A 23,865-nucleotide genomic window follows, 5' to 3' on the forward strand; every position below is an offset into this window, starting at 1 on the left:
AGGGGAAAAAGTCCCAATGATAGGACCTGGTGGGTGTGACAATCTCTCACACAATCAGTGGAGATGGAGGCATTTTGTCTAAGTTGGTGTTTTGAGTGGTCCAATTTAGAAACAAAGAATGAAAGTTGTAACCTGTAGTTCTGTCTGAATTACAAACATAGAACTCAGGAAAGGTCAGTTTCTAGCAGAAGGTACTCAGATATAATTTCAGGGGTTCATCTGTGGTTTGTTCAGTAATATGCTGAGTTACTCAGACTTTGTGGAGGATGTATACAAGTAATAGTAATACATTTCAATTAACTCAACTGGTGAGGATTTATTATGAAAATATGTGAGAAAGTGAGAAAATGGAGAGATCCCTATTGGCATCTGCCATCCAGTTAAGATTCCTTCCCACATCAGATTGCACTATTCCTTTCTTATGACTACTCAGTTGAATGTGGAAGCTAATGAATATAGACACGGTAAGAACTAGTCTTTGACTCTAGTTGTGACTTATAGTTTCCCATCCTTTTGACTTGGCAGGAATACATTGGCAGGCTACCATCTTCCTGTCTACAGGTCTAGGTCTCATTATTTGAGCTAGAATCTGACTCAGTAGACTATCCTCCACTGAGCATAGAATGTTTTTGTTGGAGTTTGGATGTAAAAATCCTCTCTACTGATCAGATTCTCTTCTTTGGCCAGAAACTAATCATTGTTTCATTCAGTTAGAGCCAGGAGAATGGGGGATCAAGGCAGAATGAATTCTCTGTGTTGGGTAATTTAACTGGGAAAAAACAATTAAATTTATGGGCTTTCTAGTGTCTACAAAAGTATAGACTATGTGGTTTCCTTAAACCAATACATTTTAATTGAAAATCCTTTGATAAGGACTATTCTACAAACTATGGGTGAAACTAGAGTATATAGAGAGAGTTCCTCCCTGAAAGAGGTTGCTAAACTGATGTAAACACAGGAATAGTCATAGTGGGCACAACTAGAAAATAATCTAGAATGTTCTGGTGTTTAATCATTTCCTCAAAATGGAGGTGAAAAACTGCTCATTTCTTCATTTTGCGTAAAGGAACTGGCACAAGAAACTAAACTTTTATAAAACAAACCCTTCCATAAAGAAAGGTTGCTACTGATGTCATCATTGTAGCATCAGAACCTACATTGCAAAATGAAGTTTCTGTGGAAGAGATGTGCCTGAGAGTCATCCTAAGAATGTAAAGCAAATGAGAAAACAGGTGAGTGACAGAGGGGGAGAGTGATAAAGACAGAGACAGATAATCTCCAAGAGCCGTGTGGACGGTTCTGCAGGGATCAGGGCCAGCTTGCTCAGGTCTCCATCGTGGGCTCTGGGCTTAGTTTCTCGCTGCCTTGGGCTGCTTCTGGCAAAACAGCAGCTAACATAGCCTCTTCACTGGGACTGTGACTGAGCCCACCAAAAGCCTAAGCAAAGAAGGCTTTGGGCCCAAGGCTTTGCTGTTTGTATGGTTCACAGCTCCATGGAAGTTCTGATTGGACTGGACCATAAGGGAAGGAGGTGAGAGATAAAGGAAGGAAGAAGTCTCAAATGATGATTGAGGGAGCAGGATGGTTTGATTTTTATGTTCCCCCGATACTTTTTATTTATATATTTGCTGCTTCCTGAGAAGCCAGATGTAAGAATTCATACAGCAAATGCCTGTGTAAATAGCAAAACAATAACCTGCAACCCTCAGAAGAGTCAGGCCCGAGTACAATTTCATTTTTTAAAAATTTTATTTTATTGAGAAACAAATATCAATGGGACAGTTTCAAAACCGATTAATAGGACAGTTTCAATAATTAATACATTGTACATTGTTATCTTCTTAGCGGTTATCCATAGTACAAGATGCAGACAGAATATCCTGCCCATTTCAGACCTCTAAAAGGGATCTTTAGCCTGCCTGAGATGACTGGCTCTGAAGGGCGTCTTTGATTTAGAACGGTGTCTCCATGGCGAACAACGAACTAGACCATGAGAAGTTTAAGCCTGCAGAATAAGAACAAGGAATGAGGCGTTCAGTTGGTTCCACTATAAAATAAGCCTAATGTTTGAGGTTGCTTATGTTCTGACCGGGACTCCTTAAATTCTTTCACATTCAACAGTTCCAGCTTGAGACAATATCCATACAATCTGAAAATCAAAGGTCATGGCTCTACAAGCATGGGTTCTCAAGTTGAGCCTGCGTCTGTCCCTTTGGAGAAGGTGGGAACGGTGGCAGAAAAGGGAAGGCTGTAAAGGGGAATGCTCACACTCTCAGGACTCTACCACCTTCAAAAAGTACTTGGCCAGTGTGGACCATGGAGGATAAGATCGGGACATTCTGCCTGAAGCTATATTGGCTTTTGTGTTTCTAGGGCAAGACCTGTCTGCGGACAAGCACTGTGCTACAGCAGAGAAAAATGGTGCGCACGCATGTACGTGTGTGTGCGCGTGTCAGAAAAAATAATTGTTCGCCGAGCATCTCTCCGGTGGTGGGTTGTCCAGGGCCAGGTGTCCGGAGCCTCTCTCCCTGCCTGGGCGGAAAGGGAATTTCATTCCCTGGTCTCCCGTGAGCCCTTTAAATCAGTTCCCCCGCCCCTACCACCCACTCCTTCTCGCTGACAGGTGTTTTCCCAACTCCGGAGGCCGTGGATTTTGGGGAGTGGCTGAGCCAATGAGAGTTCTCCGTCGGGCGGAGGGCGTGGCTATTGGGTCAGCAGGGGCGGGGCCTGCCGGCGGAGGCGAGCCTGCCAGGTTGCGCGGAGCGCTGTGCTATTCCCACCCCCGCCGCCCCCCTTTTCCCGGAGTCTTATTAATTTCTCTGTGGGGCTGCAGCTGGAGACCGCGGAGCGTTGGAAATGACGCTCGGAGCTTTAATTACCGCAGCCGCTGGACAAGTGTGAGGAAAGCTGACAGGAAAAAGGGCAGGCGCGGGGTGGGGAGAAGCCAGCCGCGCTCCCTCTGCTCCCCGCTTCGCTCTGCTTTGGACTGGAGGTGCAACGCAACTGAAGAGGGAGCCCAACGCACCCGGCGGGGGGAGAGGCCGGAAACCGACCGCCTCTTTGCAGTCAACTTTTTTGGGAAGCCTTTCCCCCTTTTTTTTATTGTTGACCAACCAGTGAAAGGGAGAGAGAAAGTGAGGAGGGAGCGAGGACGCGAAGCTCACCCGGGAAATAGCTGCACAGTCCGGCGCGGCGCTGGGGCGCAGACACCCGCGCCCTCCTCTCGCGCGCACCTCGCGCCGCCCGCCGCCTCCCCGGGACCCCGGGACCCCGCCCCGCACCCGCCCCGGGAGCCGGTGCCCCGCGCTCTCCCCCGCGCCCGCACGGGGCTATGCCTCTTGGACATGTAACTGTCAGCACGGGATCCGAGCCTTGCCCACAATGAAGCTGGCGACGGGACTGTGGGGCTGGCTGAGCCTGCTCGCGGCGGCGGGGACCGTCCGGCCCGGCGCTTCTCAGGCAGGTGGGTCCCGCGGCCGAAGCCGTGCGGCGCGTGGCGGCCTCGCGTGGCTCCCGCGCCCTCTCTGCGGCCGAGAACCCGCTCGCTCCTCCCGCCCGGGCGCCGCGTCGCCCGTCTGTCCAACCCAAACTTGCCGCGGAGGTGTTATTTGTCGTGAACGACTCCTGCGCGCCCCGTCCCGGATTTTTTGCCTTGTCTCTGTTTAGACCCCTTCTTTCTTTCTCGCGCGTTTTCTGGGAGCCTGAGCCGCATCCCCTTTGGTCGCGCCTGTTGTTCGGGGCCAGGGAACCCCAAAGCTCAAGCAGGGGAGACGCGGCCCCTCATCGGGTCCCTCCAGGGAGGAAGCCCCCAGAGGCGCAAACCCCTGGGCTTTGGAAAAACTGGGGTCTCAGGGCCGCTGTGCGCCCGGCCTCTGGAGCCCGCGCAGTGGGGAGCGGAGCCTAGAGCGCGGCTCTGCACCTGCGGGTGCGGCGGGCGGACGCTGCGCCTGGAGCAGGGTCGGAGCTGCGCTGTCCCTGCTGGGCAGTGCAAGGCGGGCGCGCCGCGGCCTGGGTCCCGGGGCGCTGGGCCTCCTGGGCCGGCGTCCCGGAGCTCTAACCCGCTGCGCCCGAGGGGGCTCTTCGGTAGCTGTCTGACCTCTTAGGGAAGAAAAAGACTTGGCACACTAGAATCAGGCGCCCGGCCTTCCCGTCGGTTGCTGTGTTTGGCTCGGGGAAGAGTTATTCCTGTAGTTCAACTCGCTGTTGGCCGGAGTCCCTCCAACTTCTGTTTACTGCCCGGTCCGGTCGCGCGAATTGATTGAACCCGAGGCTGGAGCGCTGCAGCTGCGCTCGGTGCGCGGCCTCGGGGTGTTGCGGAGCTTGAGTCCCAGCCCAGGTATTCGGACAGGCACTGGGCTGATTAACCCCAAGAGATCGCGCAAGGGGCCTGGGGGACGCACCCGCGGGCGGGCTAAGGACAGCACCTGCAGGGCGAGGGAGCTTGAAGTTTCTGACACTTTGTGAGTTTCCCCGGGATAAAAGTGGGACGGGAAAGGGCAGACAAGAACCGCGGTCTGACGCTGCCAAGGGGAGCCCCTTGGAGAGCCGGGGAGATTTCCGGCCTCGTCCAGGGGTGGTAGGAGGCAGAGTGTGGGGATACAGTTCCCGGGAGTGCAGCAAGAGAACGCTTCAGGCCCCCGAAGGGTGTCCTTCTGACCTCACCAAGAAAACAGCGCGCTGTGGTTTTCCTGCTCCGCCCCCGCCGCCTCCCCCTCCCTGCCTGGTAAATAACAAGTTACGACCAACGAGCCTTTCCGAATGACCTTCCAGTGGCACATGTGCGCCATTTGTGCTGGCCGTTTGCACCCTCCCAATTACTCCGAAATTCTTCATGCATACCAGGTCCCGCGCCCCAGCCGCCCTTAGGAATCACACCCGCACCGACTGGAGATTCCAAGCGGCCTCTTAGATACATCCTTTTTATCTGCCTCTCCACTCCGAGTTCCTTCCTATTTTCCCTCAATGGGTTGATTGTACACATTGACCCACTCAAAAGCAGTCGCGACTGACATACAGGCTTAGCCGCTAGGAATTTCTACGAGGTGACCTACTGGGGGTGTCTGGTTCAGTCCCTGCCGCTGGGGGACCCCGCTTAGAGTCCGCAGCAATTCGGTATTAACTGTGAGGCTCCCGCTTGAGCTATGCCAAAGAGTCCTTTTCAGAATTTCTGCGAGGAATGTAATCCAAATTAGTTCTGCAGCTGTCCTCTTCCTAGTCTCTGGCGACACCAACTCGCGCCCTCGCTTGTCTCTTTTCGTTTCCCTGGGCGAATCGTCAGACCCACAAGCGAGCCCATTTAGAGCGCAAGGATTAGCGTGCCATTGTTGTTCCGAGTGTGACTCTGTACTTGAAATTCTGGGGGCACAAAAGCGAGCCTCACTTGTTCAGAACACAAAGTGATCTAGATAAAAGGGCCGCACAAAGGGAAGCTCTCGGGTGCATCCCTGGTATAATCGCAACACGCATTCTAAGGTGATCCTTTGGAAACTATAAATGCCCCGGGGACTTCTTTTTTCATCCACTTCGACCGCACCTGGCAGGGAAAGTTCAGCTGGTTTTGAATGTAAACCAGTGAAAACAAGTTACTGTCTGGGGTGTGAGTGAGGCTCAGTGTGTTTGTGAATGGTTGTATGTTCCCAAGTAAATACATATTGCGCGTCTCCCCTCTCGCAGTTAGCAGTCAGTAGCAGTTTGGAGGAGTTTGTTTTGGTCCAAATGAGAAATTAAGTGCGGATAAGTAAACTAAGCTGCCAGAGGGCGACAAGATGTTGAGTGAATTGCTTTTAGATGAAACAAATTAAGGAAACGAGGGAAGACAATCTGCTTCTCGCATTATTAGACACGCTTGGAGTTCAGGGGGAAGTGGCATATTTTTGAAATGCTAATTTCTTAAGCAGAAGGAAGGTATCTTATTTACTGCTTTATGTAAACAGAATAAAAATATAGGGTTAGGGATTCTTTTGTATAGGTCTTTAAGATATTTATTAAAAAATGAACGGAAGAAAGGTTTTTTTTTTTTTTTTGGCTTGGGAAAAATCAGCCATGGAGAGAGTTATTCAATAATTCTAAAGGACTTTCTCTTATTTCCATTAATTGTTTTATATAGACATAATTGAAGACCTTTTAAGTGGCAGTGATACAACCTTTGCCACTCGGAGCAATAATTCTAAAGTCTATCTCCCTCATATGATAGAGAATTATCAATAAAACCTTTGCATTGAAATAACATGTAGTACTACCGGAGCGGCACTCTTACAGATCTTGATATAGGATCTGTGAACACGATTATTTGCAGCTTCTCTGAAAGCCATTAATTCCTTTTCATTTTAGAAAAATACAGTCCCTCTTTCCTCTATATTTATGATATATCATTTTACCTGTATACTGAAAAAAATGTTACTAACACTTAAAGTTGCAGAAATATATTAAATATATTTTTCAAAAAAGCACCTATTCTCTCTTTACATGTTTACTGTAAGCACGCCCATGGGTACAGTTCCTTCTTTGTTCTTTAAAATTTGAAATTCTTATAGATGAAATTCTTATGTATAGTGTTATAGATATGTTAAGAGCGCTTTTTAGAAGGTATTTTTCTCTTCAGCACTACCTTTAAGTAAATTAAGTGCTACTGTTATAACTGCAGGTTACTGAAATACTATACTTTTGCACTATTTTGATGAGAAGGAATAATTTTGGTTTGTTGAGAGTCCTTGTTTTTTTTTTTTCCCTCAAACTGAACAACCTTTATTTTAATCATGCATGCATAGAAAGTCAAATATTTTTGAAAAATCAAAGCACTTACCACTTTACCTATATTTCCCTGGAAAATGTGTCTTAATTAGGAAATTACATTAGAATATTTACTAGGGCATGCGCTTCATGGAAGATTTATGTATTTTTATTCTAACCTGAACACAGTAAGTTTACTTTGACTGATCTTTAGAGTTTGCATTCATCTGATAGAAAATCATGTTTTCCCCTCACAGTGGATTAAATATTTAGTATTCATGAGCTTTCATTCCTTTGGTTTTTAAATAGAAGTGCTCTTTATCGTCTGTCTTATGCACCACCTTTTCCATTGCTTTAGATTCTTTACATCCTCTTACTTACTGAGTTTACACATGTGAATACATATTTTCCTTCTACCACTCAGGGTACCACTGTTTTGTGTCTTTCCAGCAACCTGCCACTCAGCCACTACAGAGGTCCTCGGAGCCAGTTCCTATTCCTCCTTTCTGATAAATCTGATATGGCTGGTTGGCTGAACAATCACAAGCCTTTCCATTGCTCAGATTTATTCCTGAAAGAAAATATAACAGCATTGATCCAAGATCACCAGCACATCTCAAAAACCTTGACTCCAAGGCCAGATCTTTCCTCAGAAAAGTCCCTCTTTACCTTTCTGTCTCTTTTTCCCCTTTTCACTAAGGAAAAAGGGTGGGCTATTGCCATTTAAAAACACCAGGGATGCAAGCAGTTGTGCCCTAAGTATTGTCTGAAGCTGATGATGAAAGCCATCTTGGGATAAATGGAGATGGCAAGTAACATTTTACACACTATAAATTGAGTTAGGACATCTTAGGTATGGTAGCGCTTTAAAGCAAAATCATCTTTATATTCTGCCAAATAAGTTACTAGGAAAAGTTAGTGTGTATTTTAAAAATAGCAGTGAGCTTTGGCTTTATAGTATTCTCCTACTGTGTTTGTTCATATGTGTGTTCATATGACCTGTGCATGCCTGAACACAAATGAAGCCAATGATCAAAAAGGACCTTCTGCTACCTGCAAACTTGTTTGCATTTACTGTGTTTAGTTGCACTGTTTTGAGAGATACTGCTTTATAAATGTAATATTTCTGTTGTGATGACCTTATACATTTTGCAAGGCTACAGCTGTTTTGCAAACAATGTCAAGCATATTATACTGTTATCTTTTACAAGGATCTGAATATGCTGTGTAGGGTAGAGGTTAATTGTAGTATTACCTTTTTCAAGGCTATAGTAGTTTAGATTTAATGTTTCACCATATGGAACTGAATTGCATCTTTAGTCTAACACTCTTTCTTAAATAGTATAAATATTAGGCAGTTGGAGTAAAACCATACTTTGCATGATTTCCAGTATAGTGACTGAAGTTTATGATGTATAATGGAAAACTTTTTGATTTTCCATTTATTTGTTAATTTATAACAAGGAGCTCCTAGGCCAAAGTTTCTTACGGTTTTAGCTCTTCTAGTGTGAAGATCTTTCCTTCCTAGTTTGCGCATAAGTGCAACACAAGTCATAGCCATGTGGCTTACATAAAGATTTATACTCCCATGCACAGTTCTTCCAGTCCTTTTTTAATGCCATGAGCAACTCATTCCTTCTTTTTGTGACTTCACTTGTCTACCTTGGAGTAAAATACAGATAGTATACTATCTCTCCAGTGTATAACTGTTTTCTGAAAAAGGGCCTTTAAAGCCTTCTGTTACTGAGGTACATTCCACTGACAGGTAAGGAGTTTTTGTACATGAGATTAAAATTGTACAAGTAATTAAAACATATACACATATGTTAGTGGACAGCACATCAACTTTATAGCAGGCCATATGGAAAGAAATAAGGCCATCGCTGACTGCACAAAATGTGTATTTGAAAGAAATCTCTCTAAAATGCTGCATTTTAGAATTGTTCATTACATTTCATTATTTTTTTTCTGAGTAATTTTGACGTTTTACTAAATAAGGGGGCCTATTTTGTGGAACATGCTTTAGTTGAAGTTTTTTTTTTAAAGCTACTTTCTTGTCTTTGCATGATAAACTACTTTCTAGCGTGAGAAAAGGCAGCTGTATCACTTTGTGCTACAGACTTGAAATATGTCTATTTGGGGGGAGGGCTAATTGTAATTAATTGTTTTAGCACTAGAAACTGTTTCCTAGCCATCCTTCTTTTGAATAAGTGATTGCCCTACAGCTCATTGTTTTGCATGACTTGAGGGGCAAGCAACCACATAGACTTTAATAGGAATGGGGCCTGCCTGCATTTGAGTAGCGAAGCAGCAGCCCGGCAGTTGTGTGATGCTAGAGAATAAAGGGCCAAACACAGGACAGTTGCTTTGGTTCCTGGACAGTCATTTGCTATGTGATCTTGGGTTAGACTCCTTGCCCCTGTGCTTTAAAGTATTCAGTTCTGTTAGTGCCATTGAAAGTGACATCTCTACTATTAACAGTTTCAATAGCTTTAATGATTCATTTACATAGAAAAAGTATGTTTAGACTTTTAAGAAAAATCCATTTGTTTTTTACATGTGGCCCTCATTTTTCCCCAATGAACTCATGAGGGAAGCCCAGATTATCAAGAGCATTGTGTTGCTAAAAGAGAGCTGCTTTTGTTAAACGGGCAGTGAGGCAGCAGCTCTGTGCGCCCACCACCCCAGGGCCTTTGGTGTTTTCCCACTTTCCTTCTCTTCTGGGTCCTGTGTTCCTTCGCAGAAGTCCAGCATGTGTTCAGAAGCCATGGAGCCAGCCCGTGGGCCTTTGTTTTTTAACTGAGGAAATTGGAAGCACAGCAAGGCCAGGTGAGGGACATTAGGGACACCTCCTGACCCCAGACCGGTTCTGTTTTCTATTGCAAGCACAAAAGCAGTTGAAAAGTGATGACACACTTTTAAAAAATGAATGAAGAAATAAGAGAATGTGTGATTTTAAAAGATAATTGTGAAAATGTATATAGATTTAGTCTTTGGACCGGATTATTATGCTATAGAATTATTTTCAAAGAGAAGACTGACAGGTCATCATTTTTAGTTTACACTTAGGATATAATTATTGATTGAATTTATAACTTAAGGCACAGGAAGATTAAAGAATTAAAGTGCTTTTAAACAATTCTGTAAGAGATTATGTTATCCAGCTGGGCCTTTCTGGTTGTAGAAGTTTGGTCCTAAAATCACAAGGAACAGCCAATATTAGTAACTGTGAAAAACAGGTTTCTTTTACCTGTGAATTGACTTTTTTTTAAATGTAAATGGTTACTTATTATTTATGCATTTATTTGGCGTAGGGTCTCACTTCGCAGCTTGGAATGGAAGTGATGCTCCTGTCTCAGCCTCCCAGCTTTGGGATTACAGAAATGAGTTACCACACCTGGCTTCCTTGGCTGGCATAGTGTGCCCCGGGTCCACAAGGCATGTGGATCAAACCTGGGTCCTTCCACTTGGCCAGGCAGGTGCTTGGACCACCGAGCTAGCTCCCCAGCCCTACCTGGGAATTTATAAAGGTGACTAACAAGTAGAGAATGATGAAATTTCTATTCCATAATGAATAATATGCATGCTTAAATAAAGTAGATTTTAGAGGATGAATGGTGAGTTCCTTGTTGCCAATTAAATGGGGGAAACCTTTAACTAGTATATCTAAGGGAATACTTTGGATTTGTACACATCTATCCCTGTACCAAGGATTTTTGTTTTTTATCATTTCTCCTGTATGTCTTGGGTCCTTTTATTTCTTCAGGCCCTTGCCAAAACAGTTGTATTGTTAGAAGAAGTCCATAAGCAAAGCTTTAAATATTGAGATTTTATGAATTAATTTCTATGCCATATTTCTTCCCTCTGCAAGATGCTGTCTCTGCGTTTTGCAACTTTGCAGTGTTGATCTAACCTTAACTCTCTCTGGTCATGGCTGGACTCTTTCGTGCTCCTGAGCATTCTCGGTCATGATCAGCATTTCTCATGGGCCTTAGTGACCAAGGAGAGATTTGAAACTTGCTTAAGCAGGCTGAGTCACCCCCTATTATGAATTAGAAATGAAAAATGACCCCCCCCCAAAGATTACCATAGGCACCATGGAACTTCTTGTGCAACATCATTAAACCTCTCCCTTGAGAAGTAGCTCAGGATCATTCTTCTTAATCATATTATGTCCAATGGTTGCTGAAGCATACTATACCAGTAGGGATATGCAAACCTTAGTTTCTGAATCTGGAGCGTTAAAGTAAGAGAAACAAGGGGGTATGAAGATACACCTTTTGAAACGTAGTTTAAATGACTGATACACTAATCATTCACTTATTTTACAAAAGGATAGGACTTGGGCACAGTTTCACCTGCTAAATCTTTACTTGTCTGACCTTCACTTATGTCTATTCCCATGTGCATCTAGTGTAACTGGAAACCCAAGTGTTAAGCCTTGGAACGCAATGGGGATCATAAACCTGCCTGTGGAAAATATATCCGCTAGTATGTGGAGGCTGGCTCATGGCTAGTAAGGACTGGAGATGAATGGCAACAGTTTCTCCAGGTATCTAGTATGGCTAAGGCATGAGCAATAGCAGGTGCAGTCCTCTGTTTCAGAATGGGCCCATCCCTAGCAGGGGTGTGCCAAACAGAGCTCGGAGAAGGCAGTGACTACCTTGCTCTAGACAAACTGGCCTTTTACTAAAATTTTGCTTTGTCATTATTTGCTCTTCTGCCCCATAGGCTTAAAGAATATGAGTTTCTGCAGTGACCTATAAAAGCCAAATAAAAATATAAGTTTCTTTTGGATATCTCCCTTCACTTCGTCCCTTTTTTCTGGTGATTTTTCTTCTACAGTTAAGCAATGTAAAAAGTTTATTTTTATGGAAAATAATCTGGATAGCTTATCAAAATTTCCTTAAATTTTTAACAATAAAATCAACTAGTCTAATGCTTTTCAGTGCAAAGGTACTGTAACATCCTTATTACTGGTCTCTTTATATCTTCTTGACCCTAAGACTTCCTTTTACTTGCTAGCAGATGACTATTTCCATTGTAATACGTATTGGCTTAGTTCTTATTTTGAAATATCCATTGAATCCCACTGGAAAGTTTAAAGCCTGCTGAAAGTCTTCAATTTCCTTTTGAACCCTGCTCTGGACAAGCTTTGGATGTGTTGTACCTAAGATTCAGTTTGGCCGAGTGTTCCGCAATTGCCCTTTGCTGATTATTTTTAATTAGCTGACTTGGTTTCCCTTAAATGGAAGGTTACTTTGTGCCTCTGCCAGACTTCAAATCTTTTAAATTCTAAATTCAATTCTGTTCTATTTCATTATTATTGCCTTTTGCTGACTCTCCCAACCTACAACGCTGCACAGTATCACTTATCACTTATTTAATCCGAATCATTCTATAGTTTTCAAATGGGTGATTTCTTTACCTCCCATGGAGATGAATGTGGGGCCACATCCAGGGTAAGCAGTTTAAAAATATTTTTTTAATGAAAGAATAACATACATCGGTTGGAACAAGTTTAAGCTCATCAGGGATTGTTATTATTTGTAATTAAACCATATAGTGCACAAACTAAGCTGTTCTGAAAACATAATTATAGAATTCTTAATAATAGATATTAAGCATGTTTACCCTGGGGATTTCTCTGGTTGCTTTCTTCAGCTTCCTAGGGTATTTCTGCAAATGGAGTTTTTCCAAGACTATAGCTCTTAACCCCATGCCCATTTTTAGGCTCTATTCATAATATGGTACAAAGTATTTCTGCTAGTTTTATTTTTGGCAAGCTAAATAAATGTGCATATCATGCTTACACAAGTAACTATTTTTATGTTATATTACTATTTCTTACCCCACACTTTAAAATTTTAATCAGTTTAAGCAATAACCACTTACTGACCTCTCATTCAGTACCATATTAAGAAGTAAGGCCTAGATAAAAAAAGATTAAGATGCCAACATTTCCCTCCTTTTAGAGAAGAATAGATAAGACCAATGAAACTTGTTCTAAAAATATATTATTAAATGATTTTTGCAAAGTTCTGGGATGAATATTTTCCTTCAGGGAAATGCTAATAACTATTTTATAAAATAAAGAATTTCAGATAGAATTTAGCAGGTCTCTTTCTTGATATACGTGATAAAACAACTTTTGTTATAACAGAATGCTTCCAGTATCTTACAATAGACAAGGACACATCTGCTTACCTTTTAGAGAGGACCCTACAAAGGAGGTATTTGTGGCAAAACTCAGCGGCAAGATGATGGGGATTCTCGTAACTGCTTTTTTAGATGATTCACTCTGCATTCTAAAAATTGATGAAGTGACTGTAGTATTTATAGAGTCAGATTCCCAGATAGTTTTTTCTCAGGTTATCAGAATTCAAGAACCTGTCAACTTTTGCAGGCCACTAGGGTGCACTAATTGTACCTTAATTTATAATTTCCTAAAAGAGTTAATACAACTTTCTAAATTAACTCTCTGGAGCCTAACCATGAATGAGACAATTAGGCACAGTGGCTTCAGCATCTCAGTCTAAACTTCTTTAAGAACTTCCTTGTTTCCTGTCCATTCAAGAATCATTGATTCACGGCCACTGCTTGACCAGTTTGCTTTCTGCGAAAGCCTGAGAGAAGTTTTTCTCTCTAGGTGACTCTCCTGAGGCACACTATACATCGTCAGTCACTTTCCTCTGTGGCCCTGTAGTCTCCTTGATCAGAAAATTTGGGACACCACTGAGTTACAGGATGTCCCAGTAAGAGGTTCTCTTATGGCCTGAGTCCTCACTGACCTTGAAGGGCTAGGGCCAAAATATTGGCTAGCTCATCTATCTCTCTAAGTTTTGGTTTGCAAACTTTAGTTGTTAAACATCCAAAAGAGAAGCTTAATGATATTATTATCCTGTAACAGAGGCAATTGAGCTCAACATCACTATCTGTCTGAATATCAATACCTTAGACATAAAATGGAACTGCTATTTTCCAACAACCATGGATATCTAAAATTTAAATCCCTATAGAATGTTAAAAAACAATGACACATTTTTTACACAGATATTTAGAAATCAAACCATACATAACATTGTAACAGGACAATCCTTTGACATTTATGGGCTATTGAATTATATTGGGCTATTTTGCTGAATTCAAGTAGCTACAATATTTGGACTGGCATCAAGTATGAAAAGGTGTTTTAAAGACTTCTCCAAATACAACTTCTCTAACTGCAATGGCACACCCATCTCTGACAAAACAAAACAAAAAAGGGAAATATAAATAAAGGACCTTTTTGTTGTGGAAAAAAAGATATGTATATACAAGATAAGTTAGGTATACAGCTACTTTCTCTTAGTTCATTGAGAAGAAAGTTTTGTGCTAATATTGTTTAGACAAGATATCATGTCTGCATCTTGTCCTCTGAATAACTACTATGAAGACAACAATATGCAATGTATTAATTATTGGAACTGTCCTACTAACCTGTCTTGAAGCTGTTTCATTGCTATTTTATCCTTTTTTTCTCATTAAAATGATTTTTAAAAAAAAATCATTGAAAAGAAAGCTTGGTTGAGGGAGGCCTGTTCCTACTTCAGAGATGAGGAATGAAAATGTAAGGCAGTATGTGAGGGAAAAGCCTGACTGGCCCCTGAGTCTGGAAGCTGTTTATGTCCACCTCCTCTTGGGAGCCAATTGGCTCTGTTTTCTACTTCTCAGCCTCTTGCATGCTTCATCATAATATGCAAGACAGGAGGACGGAGTTTCTCCCTGCACTTGCCCACTGGGAAAGGGAGGGATGATCAGCACACTGGATCCTTCTGTTTTGGTATTGGTAGCTCTCCTTGCTTCCCTATAGCCAACTGGAGAGACTTGGCTAATAGACCTAAAAGGGGCAAGGAATTCAGCTTACTCTGTATTTTTGGTCCTCTCATGGATGCTTCACATGTTTCTTTTGTGATGTATATGTCAAGGACACGGTCACATCAAAATGGTCTTGAGGAAACTTCAAAGCTGGGGCACATGCAAGATTTTAGGAGCTGCCTTTGTAAAGTATGAGGAAGATCATTAAAAACAATATAGACTGGGCTGGGGAGACAGCCTGGCAGCACAAGTGCCTGTCTGGCGAGTGCGAAGTCCCAAGTTCCATCCCCGGCACCACATACTGTGCCAGCTCCAGAACCCCAGGTGTGCCACACTGGCCCTGAAAACAGGTGGGATGACCCACACCTGTAATCCCAGCACTAGGGAGGCTGAGACAGGAGGGTAACTAGGAGTCCAGGCTGCATAGTAAAGCCCTGTATCAAAAACAAAACAAAGCAAAACAACAAAAAAACCAATGTAGATTAAAAATTAGGGAAAGGGTCTTGGAAAGCATAAAGGAGGAGTCTCTGAAGTTGAACCCTCTTTAAAGACTTTATGGTAAATATGCCTGCATTTGAAAGTTGTGCATTTTATGAAGTAATACTTTCTTATATTTTAACTAATTTTGGTGTCATTTTATGATTTTTTTGCTTTCTTTTTATCCTGGCATACATAGTGTGCATTATCAATGCAGAAAAATAAATTGCTTCAAGAAGAAAATTATTTGGCATGAAAGCCAGTATACAGTTATGCATAATATTTTTTATGAAATGATATACCATATATGGATACTTTGCAGAATATTTTCTCTCAAAATATGAGTATGTCAATTCTATATATATATATATATATATATATATATAGAGAGAGAGAGAGAGAGAGAGAGAGAGAGAGAGAGAGAGAGAGAGAGAGCGCTAGATATAGATATATCTATTATTGACTTTTTTATTATTTTATTTTATTTTTTATTTTTTGGTGGAACTGGGGATTGAACTCAGGTCCTTGAGCTTGCCAGGCAAATGCTTATTCTACTGAGCTATCTCCCCAGCCCCTAACCCATATTCTTGACATTTTAGAAATAGATTATATGCTATGTGGTACCTGTATACAATCCTGTAGTTCATAAGGGTTAGGCATTATTTAAAGGAATTGTGCTAGTTCAAGTATAACAGCTATATTATTAAGGCCCTCCTCCTTCTAGTGTGCTCATTGGATTTTAATCACTTGTTATTTAGCATGAATAAAAGTCTATTTTTATTTTTACCTTCTGGCTAAATTAAGTGGCCATTTCGTACAATCCCCATGATTGCAAGCAATGAACAAAACAATGCATCTCGATTAAAATGAGTAGGCAGAGGACATAGATCTTCATGTTATTTTTAACTAACATATTATTAAGAAACAATAAAGGAATGGTGTTTAAAGTCAGACTTTTCCTATGTAACAGTCAGCTAAAGTGTTAATATTTCCCAGTTGTTAATGTCAAGTTCAGCAGTTTCTTGTCCCCTTGTGATACATTGAGACATCTAATCATGTACTTTGAATTAATGGAAATGCGAAGTGATTTGTATTCACATATAATTCTTTAGTGGTCTTTTTATTTTCTTTCTTTTAAGTACAGGATGAAAACTTAAAGTACAAAAAGCTTTGAGATAAATCAAACTAGACAAAACATTTTATGCAACTGTTGGTGAGAAAGGCATTCATTATTTTTGCTAAGCGAACGCTCTTGCTTCTGGCCAGAATTAGCACACCAGGAGTCAAAGAAAGAGATAAGACAAATAGGGTGGCACGCAGCTAATTTTGTTTAGCGAATTTAGATCTAATCCATATCATTTCACTCCTTAAACACTGACTCAGTCATTGTTTGAAAGGCGCAGATGAAGTTTGTCTCCTACAGTTTAACGGTTTTTACTCAATATTTATAGGCTATGTGGAAATACAGTTCTCCAAGAGTCATATTTCTCACTGGCAGGATGAATACTGTGAAGGTGGATTTATAAATGAGAAAAAGAGGAAAACCAAAAGCATTTCAATTGTCTCAGGTGTGCAGAGAATAAAATGTCAGAACATCCACAATATCTTTGTTTATAGTGAACATTTTGATATTCAAGGATTTTTCAGCACTTGAAGTGAGTCAGGAATCCCATCGTTTTCTGAGAATTTTGTGATTTGAATCTGGAACATTGTTAAGTTCATTCTCAAGCTGGTCATTCATCTGACATATGAGTCGTCAGGATTTAATCCCCTGCAGTTACTAAGAAGTCATGTAAAATAATAAATACACAACAAACTCACAAACCTTAGACATTGCAAAAGTGCTACTATCCAACACATGAAGTTCAGTACACTTTTTACATGAGGCTAACTGGTATCAGAAAGTGGCCACAAAACCTGTGAAATTTGAAGAAACTTAGATTCTAGAAAAAGCCAGTATTTTTAAACTAATGTTCACATTTTGGACTATCTCAAGGTGTGACTCTAGTACAGTGAATTAGCGGGTGACTAAAGGGTTACACATGATACTTTTATATCCATTATCCCTTTACAATGGCTCAAGACTATATTCGCCACAATCAAGCTCACGGTAAAGAATAATTCTCATATTCATGAATTGTTCACCTCATCATATTGCCAGTGGTTATTTCAAGGTTAATTTTTTTAAAGTAGCTTCTCTCTTGATTAGGGTCTGTATTAATTGTACTGCTTATGTGCTGATACAGCACACAAAAAGGTTTTAAATTAGGTGATGCCCTATTTCATACTGAGTCAAGTTCAAATGCTGAGCAATTTGATTTCTACTCAAATATTTGAAAGATGATTTTATTTATTTTTTACTTCAACTAGGAAGGTACAGAATTTGCTTGGACATTTAGAAAATCCCATTAATCCTTGTAAAGAGTATAATGAACTGAGTATATTCCACTGCTAAGACATATTTCTTACAGTTTTACTGATTGTTAAATTTTACTGAAACATATTCTGATCCAACTGGATTTTTTTTTCTTTTTTTGGCGGAACTGGGGATTGAACTCAGGCCCTTGTGCTTGCCAGACAAGCACTTTTTCTACTGAGCTCTCTCCCCGGCAACCCCCAACTGGATTTCTTAGGTGTCTTTCCTGTACCCCTTTCCTCAGACTTACCATGATTAAATGACTCAAGAGCTAACTAATGTTATAAAGGACATCAGTGAACCTGTGTATTGCTCCTCTTCCACAACTATGGTATATTTTAATTTTCCATTCTCTGCCACTTGTTACTACTTTGAATATTACCCTTCACATGCAATAAACATTGTGTCATAAGTATTTTAAAATAATATAAATGCAGTGTCAAATTTACTTCGCTGCCATTATTAGCCAGTTTGGAGAATACATGTATCAAACTTAAGCATACCACAGCCGAGACTCTTGTTTTATGTGATGTGAAGGTGACATGAAGATGGAAAGGTGTGACTTGAAACTGGTAGACCGAATGTCAGTGGTCCACACATTGAAAAATCACATGAGGAAATCACCAAATCAAAGGGCCCAAAAAGCTTTTTCACAGAGGGCTGCAGTGAGAGCCTAGGTGTGGTGAAAAACAGCACTAAATCAAAGCCAGTGTGGAATGGAAGAGACTCGAGGCAACATCTTCATCACTGGATGTGTTGATGAGGACAAGTCCACCACTACTGGACATCTGAGCTACAGATGCAGTGGTACCAACAAAAGACCACTGACCAACGTGAGAAGGAGGCTGCTGAGATGGGGAACTGTTTTTTCTGGGTCACCTGGGTCTTGGATGAATTAAGAGCTGAGTATGAGCATGATATCACCATTGACTCTCCCTGTGGAAATGTGAGACCAGCAAGTATTATGTGACTTTGATGTCCCAGGACACAGAGCCTTGACTGAAAACACGATCACAGGCACATCTCAGGATGACTGTGTTATTCTGATTGCGGCTCTGGTGTTGGTGAATTCTAAGCTGGTATCTCCAAGAATGGGCAGGCCCAGAAGCATGCCCTCCTGGCTTACCTACTGGGTGTAATACAACTAACTGTTGGGTTAAAATGGATTCCAGTAAGCCACTATACATCTGGGAGATACAGGAGGAAATGTCAGTGCCTACATTAAGAAAGTTGGCTGCAATCCTGACACTGTAGCTGTGATGCCATATTTGGTTGGAATGGTGCCAGTGTGGTAGAGCCAAGTGCTGATATGCCTTGGGTCAAAGGATAGAAAGTGACTTGTAAGGATGGCTGTGCCAGTGGAAGAACACTGTTTGAAGATTTGGATTGCGTCTGATCACTCACTTGCCCAACTGACAAGCCTTTACATTTGCCCCTCTAGGATGGCTGCAAAATTGGTGGTCTTGCTACTAACCCTGTGGGCTCAGTGGAGATTGGTGGTCTCAAAATGGGCATAGTTGTTACATTTGCTCCATAAATGTCACAACTGAAGTAGTCTTGAGATGTACCCTGAAGTTTCGAAGGAAGTTCTACCTGGGAACAATGTGGGCTTCAATGTCAAGAACATTCAATGTCAAGGATATTTGCTGTTACAATGTCACTGATGACAGCAAAAATGACCTACCAGTAGAAGAAGCTGATTTCACTGCTCTGGTGTTTATCCTGCAGCACCCAGTCCAAACCAGTGCTGACTGTGTTCAGGTATTGGGTCATCACACAGCTCATGTTGCTTGCAAGATTGTTGAGCTGAAAGAAAAGACTGATCATAAGTTGGAGAAGCTGGAAACTTGGCCTATTGTCTTGAAATGTGGTGATGCTGCGATTACTGATACAGTTCTGAGCCAGCCCATGTGTGTCTACAGAGCTTCTCTGACTATCCTCCTCTGGGTTGTTTTGCTGTTTGTGATATGAGACAAGCAGTTGCTGTGGGTATCATCAAAGCAGTGGCTAAGAAGGCTGCTGGAGTTGGCAAGGTCGACAGATCTACTCAGAAGGCTCAGAGGGCTAAATGAATGTTATCCCCAACACCTGCTATCCCAGTCTTAGTAGAAGAAGACTGATCTCCTAAATGTTTCTCTCAGCCATTTAAGCTTAATGGTAAGAGACTAGTTAGTGATAATAGTGCATCATAAAATTTTCAGAATGAGAGGAGAATGTTTTGTGGACTGTGTGTGTGTGTGTTGTGTAGGCGAGATAGGTTTACAGTATTAGTTTTCAAAGCCAGCAGTGTTTAATGGAAATAACTTAAAAATCTGTCACAGAATTCTGAGACCCATTACAGTTAAATGAGGAAAAAAAAAAGGCCTAAATAAAGCAAATGCTATGAAAATGGATGTGGATATGTCATTTTTTTTTTACCCACTTATTGGGTGGCTAAATAATCATAGTAATTTGAATTTGTGGTACACATTTCTATGCTAGTGACTATACCACATGCCCATATTTTTAGTCAGAATAAACAGTTGTCTGGCAAAATATTAGTTCTTATAGGTTATGTGTGTTAGAGATGGGACTGTCCCTTGGAGGTAGTACATATATTATTTGTTTATGATGGATAAGAAAAATTTAAACACTCTTTTAGAGCTCTAGTTGAAAACTTCATTTTTACAAAACTCAATTTTATTACTGTGGTATAAATTGTAAGTAATGCATCTGTATAATTAAGATTTTTTTCAGTACCATATTTGGACATGATTACTACACAGAATGATGACATTGTCTCCTTTGAAGGATGATTAGAGAAGAAAGGACATGTCAGGTAGGGAAAAAGAGACTTGGGAAGGGGGTACGATAACTGTCTTCAGTAGTCAGAGGCTGTTACATAGAAGAGCGATTAGCACTTCTCTGGGTAGCCTTGGAGAACAGAAACATTAACAGCTGTTTGAAATTGTACGGCATCAGATTTCAGTTGAGCACCATAAAGGACTTTCTCATGGATCTTCCCAGAGCTGGAATGGGTTGTCTTAGGAGAGAGTGAGTTCCTCCTTGTGTGTGATAGTAACTCTGATCTAACCTCTTCTGTGATGACAAGGAATGAATGAAGCAGCTGAGGAACAACTGGTCAGGGGTGTAGGTGTGGGCTTTGGGTCCATGATTTCTGAGGGACCTTCTGGCCCTACTTCTGAGGACCTCCGCATGCGCATGCACACACACACACACACACACACACACACACACGAAACTCAAATTCCAAGTCTTCCCGGCTAGGATGCCCACCCATTAACTGCTTAGCATGCTATCTGCTTTGCCTAGATTGGTGGATTTTTCTATATTATGGACAACTTTCATATTAGACATTCACATCTCTGATCCAATGTACGATCACCCATAAATCATTCTCAACTTTAAAGTACAGAATAGAAAGAAGCACATAAATTTAAGGCATATATGTTTTGGTGTGTTTTCAGTTGAAGTCAACAAATATTTTAAAGACTAAATAGTAGAAATGTATAGGACAGTAGTGACACCGTTAAGCATACCAAGGAGTCAGAAACCTTGCCATGGCACTGCCATAGTCTGATTCATCAACACTCCTCACTGTGAGAGCTCTATGTTCACTTCATGCAAGGCAAGCTCTCTGAGAGCTGGTTGGTACTCCAGTACATTTCTACCAGTGCATCAGACTTGGATTTCTGTCATATGTCTTTTAAAGAAGCAAATGAGTAAAGAACCCATTCAACAAGAAATCACCATTTTCCAAGGCTGTAGTCATATTAATCCTATTGATTACTGTTCCCTCTTAGTTTATAGGACCTTTGTCTTGTATCACTTCACTGCAGACTATTCCAAGGTCTTACCCCTATAATGAGCTTGGGTGCTTCCTGATTCTCCTGGCTGATAGATACCTCTCCCTAGTTATGCCATAGTGTCTATTTTCAACTCAGGGTCTTCAGCATTTTACCTTGTTTTTATAATTTAGTGTGATTTAATACCTTAATTGGTATAAACTTTTATGAACCCTGGATCAAGTCTTCATTAGTAGTAAGCCAAGAAATCATGTTTAGCATTTAATAAATACTGATATGTTAAGGACTGTGCTAAGCTGCTTTTTGTGATATCTGACTTGATAACGATGAACATATCATTCTCCTTACTCTACTTAGAATAAGGAGAAGCTGAGAGTATATAACTTGCCGAATGCCATACTACTGTGCCAGTGCTCAGTGCTGCCTACTCTTTCAATACTTCACCATGGTCTGAAGACCAATATTGTACATATAAGAAGAGACTAAAACCACAAAGGATACTGGAGACATAGATACATTTACCAGCTATTTACAACATTTATTTTATGTGATGTTTATAAAAGTAACCTGGTACACTTGTGAAAACACTGATCTTGGAAAGAAGATCAAGAATATCAACAGTAATTGTTACTGTTCTGTTTTCACATTATAGTTTCAGTGCATTTATAATACCTCCAGTCCAATAATGACTTATTTGCTCTTTACAATTGATAATAAGTAAAATATTTCAAAGACTGTGGATCCAACAAAAACACTTGAGAATTAATGTAGTTCACATTGGGATCCTAATCATGTGACTATGAATTAAATAAGTCATCTATTAAGTATATACTTCTGAGATGATCAGTGTCCTTTTCAAACTTTGGTTTATTTTCTCATCTCAGGAAATCTGGTGCTAATGTCAGCCATGTAGCGGTGCTGCCTGTGCTAAAAGGCAGTGCATTTAAAACAGCATGAGATGCAGTGGAGGTGCTCATCATTGCTAATGATTTTATCTGTACTATTGTAGCGCTGTGGATTTAGGGACATGTAGAAGCCAAAAACTGAGTATTGTAAATTTAAAGTTACAAAATGTCACAAGGAAGCTTTGTACTTTCCCAAGTTTGTGTGCTCCGTGAGTATGTTTATAAACAGGAGGGCCAATAATGATTTGGAGAATAACCGCTTACCTGTGCTGGCGGGAACACTCTGGGAAGACCGTCTGGGGAAGAATTCGGCTATCTCGAAGGGGCACTTTTCTCAAATCATTTTTTCCTTCATAGTCTGGTTTTATAGTTTTGGTATTAGAAAAAAAGCTTACAGAGACAGTTTTGTTTTAAAGATTTATGTTTACCTGGCAAACTCAAATCCTCTATCCTTTCATCCTTATTGTTTTTTAAAGTGCCTTCAAGAGAAAATGCTTTCTAATGAAATTCATGGGGTAAATTTTTATGTTACATTTTATAGGCATTTAAACTTTTCAAGATAGTGTATAACTAATATAATGTATGATTGAATATATTTCGGGAAAAAATGTCTACATGTTAGAACTGAAGGTATTTTCTGAAAATCTCTTGTGTGCTTGAAGAATCCTCAGGACCTACACATATGATTATTACATATTTATTTAGGTAGTGTAGGAATCAGGTAAAGACTGTGAAACATCTTTTTTGTTCAGAAGGTTATGCCATTAGTACTCACTTGTTGAACCTAATGGCTTACATGCTTAGAAACACCAGCAGTATTACTAATGGGAATGGCAATTACAGTTCTTCTAAGGGTGACTGCTTTTTCACAAAGCCTCACACTCCCTTCTCCCAACAGTTGATGACTCAGGCAGAGGAAGGTGTTTTCTCTATATACCAATGGAGAAACTTCACGGATGCTATGAATTGCTTCTTTGGCAGAAACTAATTTAAAAATTTAGCCTGTTGTCTTTGAACAGAGAGGTAGGTAAAGACTTTGTGCAGAAGCTCTGACACATGTCATTATCTTATTCAGCTGACAGGTGGTGCTCCAGAACAGTGTGGACCGTGGGGATGTGTGATTAGATTTCTATCAAGAGTTTCTGATTAAACCAGGAGCTGATCCTGTAAAATGAATACCTTTTAATGTAGCAATTGAATTATTAAAACTTTTAGATGTGAGGAGAGTAGCCCAATGAAATGATCCTCACATACAAATGTGTTCTTACATTTTAAATGTGATTTAGTTACAGTCGTTGACCTTGACTAGGATCAAGGTTTCATGTAACCTCAACAGTACTGTTTATTTAAGACTATTAAGCTACAATTCAAATCAGTTTCATTCATATTCCTCTCAATTTTATTATTTTTTACTGTTAGTTTTTAAACCAATGTTTGATCACAAGTTTAGAAGATAAAGTGTTAACTATTAAAGTAGAATGATTTAAACAAAACCATTCTAATTAGGAGGCCCTGATTGTCTTAAATGAAGATATCATGAATAGACTGGATTCTGAATGCATTCCACGAGTGGTAAAGTTGCAATTATAGTAACCCTTCACTATGATTTTGGTGGTCTAATTTGGGTTACTCCTGTTCTGTGATAAAATAAAGGTGGTGAAGTCAGTGAGAGTAA

At 40.8% G+C, this 23,865-nt stretch overlaps 1 protein-coding gene across 4 annotated transcripts in view; it reads left to right on the forward strand.

The window, feature by feature from the left end:
• The first annotated feature begins 2,834 nt into the window (after nt 1–2,834).
• Erbb4 (erb-b2 receptor tyrosine kinase 4) overlaps nt 2,835–23,865 on the forward strand; it is a 1,229,537-nt gene continuing 1,208,506 nt past the window's right edge. For all 4 annotated transcript variants that reach the window (XM_004626607.2, XM_004626604.2, XM_004626606.3 and 1 more), the window contains exon 1: nt 2,835–3,463. In XM_004626607.2, the coding sequence (XP_004626664.1) occupies nt 3,382–3,463 (82 nt within the window). In that variant the 5' untranslated portion in view covers nt 2,835–3,381. The remainder of the gene's footprint in view (nt 3,464–23,865) is intronic.

This window comes from Octodon degus, unplaced genomic scaffold, assembly GCF_000260255.1.
Source record: "Octodon degus isolate 3935 unplaced genomic scaffold, OctDeg1.0 scaffold00016, whole genome shotgun sequence".
Taxonomy (NCBI): Eukaryota; Metazoa; Chordata; class Mammalia; order Rodentia; family Octodontidae; genus Octodon; species Octodon degus.